Source organism: Dendrobates tinctorius, unplaced genomic scaffold, assembly GCF_039654945.1.
Source record: "Dendrobates tinctorius isolate UK_male_01 unplaced genomic scaffold, ASM3965494v1 ptg000044l, whole genome shotgun sequence".
Classification (NCBI taxonomy): domain Eukaryota; kingdom Metazoa; phylum Chordata; class Amphibia; order Anura; family Dendrobatidae; genus Dendrobates; species Dendrobates tinctorius.
Window position 1 is genome coordinate 23,131,916 of NW_027361712.1, and position 6,774 is coordinate 23,138,689.

A 6,774-nucleotide genomic window follows, 5' to 3' on the forward strand; every position below is an offset into this window, starting at 1 on the left:
ATTTTTTAAGACCAAATAGCGTTTACTATCTTAATAAATTGCAATGTATCTATAAAAATATGTTACTATATGATTGATCCGTAATGGATCCTATTATTTTTGTGCACCAATAAACTTGAATAGGTGAGTCTTATCCAAAATACAAAAGAAACTATTGTAGTGCATGCTGTGAATTTTTTTACAAGGACATTCGGTCCAAGAAAAAAAAGCTATCCAAATAGTCCGACTCCTATTAAATAACATTTGTACTAGAGATGTCTGTTTTTTTCATGGACAGCACCTGAACGAAAAATACGGTATTGTCAATGTAGCATGACAGTGGCTTATCTCCCCTGAGGGATTAAGGATTTGGTGAATGAATTCAGAATGTCTGATCTCCCATGATATCACCTACTAAACCTAGTAGGTCCCCATACATATTAGATGGTCGGTTGGTGTAACTGAAATTGGCGTATTTGATGTTAAAGGGATTGTCCAGACAATATAAATTATTATTACAATGCCGCAGGCTGCTTAACAAAAATAGAGGAAGCCATACTCACCCTCTTGATACTCTGTCATGATTCCACCACCAGGACGTTCTGAGTGACAGCTCAGGTGCCATATGGGATCAAGTGCGTGCTGGACTGTCAAGTATGGCGAGTGACAGCCCAGTCACCCAGTCTGAGGCAGGGGAATGCTTGACTGTCAGTATTGTGATTGACAGCGCAGCTTTCATATCTGGCCGGGACTGTGGGATTTCCTCCAGGTGTCACCCGTACAGATTGACTAGCTCGCTGGCAATGGTTAGACCATTGCCAGTTGTAGCCTTGCTGAAAGGTTTGTTAACTCATTGTTCTGTGTCCTGTTACTCTGATCCTTGTTGCCAGGTCTTGGTGAGGCCTTTTAACAACTCGTTTGCATTACCCCTTTTGCGTTTGATGCTCTCTGACCTTAGTTACCTGACCCCGGACTTTGCCTCTAATTATTCGTCTTTCTTATCCCTGTGTCTTTGACATACCCTCCTGGCATTTGACCTCAGACTCCTTGACTTCCCCGCCTCATGGCTTGTCTGTGAGAAGTGACTAAGTGCCACATTTTGCAGGTCTTATACCAAAGCTGAATGGTTCCTTTGCTATGTGCTTCCCGATCCCATGATCGACACACTGGATATGTCCTGAAATGCTTGCTCAGCCAGTAACTGGCTATAGTGGTAAACCAACATGAGACAGTTATTTGGCTAAATGGGCATTTCTGTACATTTCTGGTTTGTTAAGGATGAGATGAGGAAGCGCAGAATTGGGGAACGGGGAGAGTTGGAATAGAACCTCTGGGCCATCAGGGAATGTGAGTATGTCTGTTTTATTTTTTAAGTTTTCTATGCTATTATAATATAAGTCTATCTTTCCTGGACAATCCCTTTAATCTACTCTGTATTGGAGGCCTTTACACGTCTAGTTTTAGCTTACTAATACAGATTCAAACTACTGGCCAAAATACTGCTGTGTGAACGAGCTCTAGCGAGAAGGTTTTCGTGTGATCTGTGGTGATATTTGGTAGCCACATAATAGTCTTTTTCTATAGCATCTTTACTCATATGGTAAAAACATGGTGTGAACTTGCACTATATCAGACATCATAAATTTTTGGTATAAACAAAAATGTTTTCATTATTGTGCTAACATTGCTGTATTTTTCCACAGCTATCTCCCCTGTCTGAACGTTTTTCTGATGAGCAATTGGTAGGAATGTCTGTGCGGGAGTTGAATCGCCAACTGCGGGGTTTCAGTAAAGAAGAAGCTTTGCGACTAAAGCAACGCAGGCGCACGTTGAAGAACCGAGGTTATGCCCAGTCCTGCCGGTACAAACGGGTGCAGCAACGTCATGTCCTGGAGACAGAGAAGTGTCAGCTCTCTCGTCAACTTCAACAATTGCAGCAGGAGGTGGCTCGAGTGACAAGAGAAAGGGATGGATGGAGAGCAAGATATGAGAAATTGCTGACTGCCACAGGAGGGGGGACCGGGCCAGATGTGCTGGGTGCAGGGGGCGATGCGGGGCCTGGAGCTGAGCTCTTCCTGTGAAAACCAATTCAAAAGACTGAACCCAACTTGAAGAGGCTTTATGTCATGCAGAGGACTGACCTAGCTCTTTGCATAAGTAACCTATTCTAAATTGCCCCTAGTGTGCAACAGCTATAGAACCTTTCACTGCCTCTACATTTCTCTGAGTCACAACATATTGGGTCATTCCCACTGTTCATACATGAGGTGCCCTTTAAAGGGAATCTGTCAGCAGGTTTTTCCTACCTCATATGAGAGCAGCAAAATGTATGCAAAGAGACCCTGAATCCAACAATGAATCACTTAGATTACTGGTTGCAGCAGTTCTGACACATTCAGAGTTTTTAGATTAGGCAATGAATCAGAATTGAGAAAGCTAACCCCATCCATTCAGGCTCTCCATGTACAAAGTCCATAGACAGTGAGCTGCCTATCACAGGAGGGGGTGGAGTCAGAGTACCAGGCGGGTGGTTCTGTGTCCCAGTAATGATAAGCTTCTAGTGCTAAAACCTTCATTGCAAGTAAACAACAGCACAGAGCTTGATAACAGAGGCATCGCTGAAATCTGTGTTTGAGCCCCTACTGCATGCTGTCTTCAGATTACATGGCAGAAACCTGCTGACGTATTCCCTTAAATACTCCTTGAAATCACCAATGTCATTGCTTGGTATTGTCTGCCCCCGCTAACGTTTCCTACTTATTGCCAAGCTTGTTCTTGACTCTGCTAGGAGGAATGCCACAGATTCGAATAAAACGGCTGTATCTCAGCCACTGAGTGTATTCTGCACTCTTTAACCCCTTTCCGACATCGGGCGTAATAGTACGCCGATGTCAGACTCCCTTTGATGTGGGATCCAGTGGTGAGCCCACATCTTTCCCGGGACATGTCAGCTGTTTTGAAACATTGACAGCGGCATTTAACAATCGCGCCAAAAATCCGCCTACCGGTGACCCCAGTCACGTGATCGCAGGTCACCGGTGGGTTGGCATGACAACCAGAGGTCTCTTGGAGACCTCTATGGTTGTCAGGGCCGGATTGCTGTGAGCGCCACCCGGTGGTCGGTGCTCATAGCAAGTCAATAAATCTACTACATACAGGTGATCTGATCATCGCCTGTATGTAACAGTGCCGATCGGGTTATGTCAGCTTCTAGTCTCCCATGGAGACTATTTTAGCATGCCAAAAGTAAAAAAAATGTTATTAAAAATCTAAAAAGATAAAAAAATTTAAAAGTTTAAATCACCCCCTTTTGCCCCATTCAAAATAAAACAATAAAAAAAAATTCAAGCCTACACATATTTGAAATCACCGCATTCGGAATCGCCTGATCTATCAATAAAAAAAAAGGATTTACCTGATCGCTAAACGGCATAGCGAGAAAAAAAGTCAAAACGCCAGAATTAATTTTTTTAATCGCTGCAACATTGCATTAAAATGAAATATCGGGCGATCAAAAGATCATATCTGCACCAAAATTGTATCATTAAAAACGTCAACATGGCACACAGAAAATAAGCCCACACCCAACCCGAGATCATGAAAAATGGAGACTCTACGGGTATCAGAAAATAACGCTTTTTATTTTTACAAAGTTTGGAATTTTTTTTCACCACTTAGATAAAAAAGAACCTAAACATGTTTGTTGTCTATGAACTCATAATCACCTGGAGAATCATAATGGCAGGTCAGGTTTAGCATTTAGTGAACCTAAAAAAGCAAAACAAAAAAACAAGTGTGAGATTACACTTTTTTGCAATTTCATCATGCTTGGAATTTTTTTCCCGTTTTTGAGTACAGTACATGACATGGTAAAACCAATGGTGTTGTTCAAAAGTGCAACTCGTCCTGAAAAAAAGCAAGCCCTCACATGGCCATAGTGACCAAAAAATCAAAAAAGTTATGGCTCCGGGAAGAAGGAGAGCGAAAAACAAAAACGCAAAAATGAAGACACCTCCGGGGGTTAAGGGGTTAATAACAGGTCACTTTTGTCTCATCCCCAGGGGAATACAATTACAACAGATTCTCATTCCACCACTAACAAGTACTGTGTGTGAATTTGACAGATGGTGGACCGGCTGAGCCTGTCCTGTTCAGGTACTCTCTTCCTAACATTTTCTACACCATTCATCCCCATGCAAGGGAGCGGGAGATCATTCTGGTTTTATTTGAGGGAAACATTAAATTATTGCATTTTTTATGTGTGTGATTGTGAGTTTCCACAAAATGCAACACTTTGCGTCTCCTCTCCCTGCACAAAGGGGCAAAGCTAGCGTGTTACTAGGCAGATCTGGCCGTGTGTTGTGAACAGTTTTAAGAATTGTTTTTTTTTCTTCAAATATTATTATTATTTTGTATTCGAAAAAAAATATAAAGGAAAAAATATATATTTAAACATAGAGAAATAAAAGATATAGAGTTTTTACAGCAGAATCTCTTGTTACCTTCCATCTGTGTTGGTGAGTTGTCTGCCCATCTATGACCATCTTATGGGACGTTCTCCTGGTTTTGGTAAAATTAATGCACAGTAATTCTAAGCTGAAAATTAATTAAAATTGAGGCATATTTATCAGAGTCAGTCAGTTTTACCATAAGTGCCATATTTATCAAATCCAGTGGTGCTTTTTCAGCCACTTACAAATGTTCCATAATGTTTAGATAAACCTGCTGTGGCTTGCACTCTGACGTAGAAGATTTCTACCACTTTTCCTTATGACTTTAAGGCCCCCTTCACATGTACTTGTCTCCGGTATGTGTGGCGTCCAATTTCACACATATCAGAGACACGTATCCTTTATAACCTATGGGGCTGTTCACATGTCCGTGTTTTAACTTGGACTTTGTGTCCATGTGACCCACACGGAGACATATCCATTCTTTACCGGCCACATGGATAACGAGGGCCAATAAAAGTTTATGGGTCCGTGTAAACACCCACAGCACACAAATTACCCACGGATCACACAGGGATGGTACACACGTACACACGGATGGGCAAAACAGACCGTCTCACACGTACATTTTTTTAAGCATACTTGTGAAGGGCGCCTAATGTGGTGTAACTTTGCAGTTGCACCATGTTCTTATGGAGGACTATGACACAAGCCACATGAAAATTTCAATTTCAGTGAATAATCGTTAGACTGGGACTACATGGCGAATTAGCCATAGGGGTCTGCTGCAGACCGCAGGTTGTCATGCCAACCCATCGGTGACCCGTGATCATGTGACAGGGTCACTGATGGGTGGCATTAGCAATGCGCTTCTGGTAAGAGCGAGTTAAATGCTGCTGTCAGGTAGTAAGTAGTTAACAGTCGCGGGTGGATCACGATTTCACCGGCGGCTGTTGCGGGCACATGTCACTGTATAGGTCAGAAGTCATGCGTCCAGAAAGGTGCGGCATCAGCGCCGGAGCCTTCACCAAACAGGGGAAGTCCAGCATATTATGCCCAATGTCGGAAAGGGGTTAAAATGCCCTTCAAAGTTTCATATGAGGTTTCCAGTCCTCACAGCTGCAAGGAGATCCGGTAGCTTTCAACTCTGGTAACCTGAGTTCAAGCCACCGGGTCTCACGGTAGCTCCAGTGCCGGACTGTTGAATGCTGGAGTGCTGAGTGCCGGACTCCTGGCAGTTTATCAGTCCATCACTGGCACTTGCAAAGCAAGAGAAACAGCTGCTATGAACTCAGGTGAATTTACTGTTCTTGTCTACAATAAAAAAAAAATAATGGAAAAAAAAATGCATGGGAGTCCCCCGTAATTTTCATAATCAGCAGAGGTAAAGCAGATGGCTGGGGACTGATGTTAATATTCTGGGAAAGAGACAATATTCAAAAATTAATTGAGTCTGTGGAAAGCAGTCTTTTATAAAGGTGACTATGTAAGACAGGTGTCTTTAATGCAGGTAACGAGTTGATTAGGAGCGTCTAACTGGTCTGTAGGAGCCAGAAATCTTAATGGTTAATAAGGGATCAAATACTTATTTCTCAATGCAAAATGCAAATAAATTTATATACTTTATACAATGTGATTTTCTGGATTTTGTTTTTGATATTCTGTCTCTCAATGTTAAAATTAACCTACCCTTAATATTATAGACTGTTCATGTCTTTGCCAGTGGGCAAACTTACAAAATCAGCAAGGGATCAAATAATTATTTCCTTCCCTGTAGGTAGAGAGATAGATGAAAAGCCGGCAATTCAGCGGCCGCGTACAGTAAAAGCACAGCGTCACCCAAAAGAACAGAATCAACTCTCAGCAGCCCCATAAAAGGCATCTATAAGATGCGCACATTCTGGCAGTTAGGCTATGTGCACACGTATGCAGAAAATTTCTGCATGAAAACTGGACTCCTTCCCAGAAAACGTGCGTTTTTTCTCCGTTTTTTTCCGGAGCGGCCTCAGTCTCATAGAAAATAGTTAGAAATGTGGATTTTTCCGCAAAATTAATGAGCATGCTGCGTTTTTTACCGCGATGCGTTTTTTTTGCGGAAAAAAACGCATCAATATGCACAAAAAGTGCAGAATTCATTAAAATGAATGGGATGCTTCTTTTAAGTGATTTTTAAGCGTTTTTGCCGGTAAAAACGCTTAAAAAACGTGAAAAAAATGCTTACGTGTGCACGCACACTTAGACTTGCTCTTCCCACTTACCCTGGTGCAGTGTCAAGTGGGGTGATAGTTGGTGGGTTGATGTCACCTTTATATTGTCAGGTCAGTAATGGCGAGGTATTTATAAG

At 42.1% G+C, this 6,774-nt stretch overlaps 1 protein-coding gene across 1 annotated transcript in view; it reads left to right on the plus strand.

Annotated features, from left to right (window-relative positions):
* Nucleotides 1-6,066, plus strand: part of NRL (neural retina leucine zipper) — a 46,544-nt gene extending 40,478 nt beyond the window's left edge. The window contains exon 3 of the mRNA XM_073575464.1: nucleotides 1,683-6,066. Within this exon, the coding sequence (XP_073431565.1) occupies nucleotides 1,683-2,060 (378 nt within the window). The 3' untranslated portion in view covers nucleotides 2,061-6,066. The remainder of the gene's footprint in view (nucleotides 1-1,682) is intronic.
* The last annotated feature ends 708 nt before the right edge of the window (nucleotides 6,067-6,774 follow it).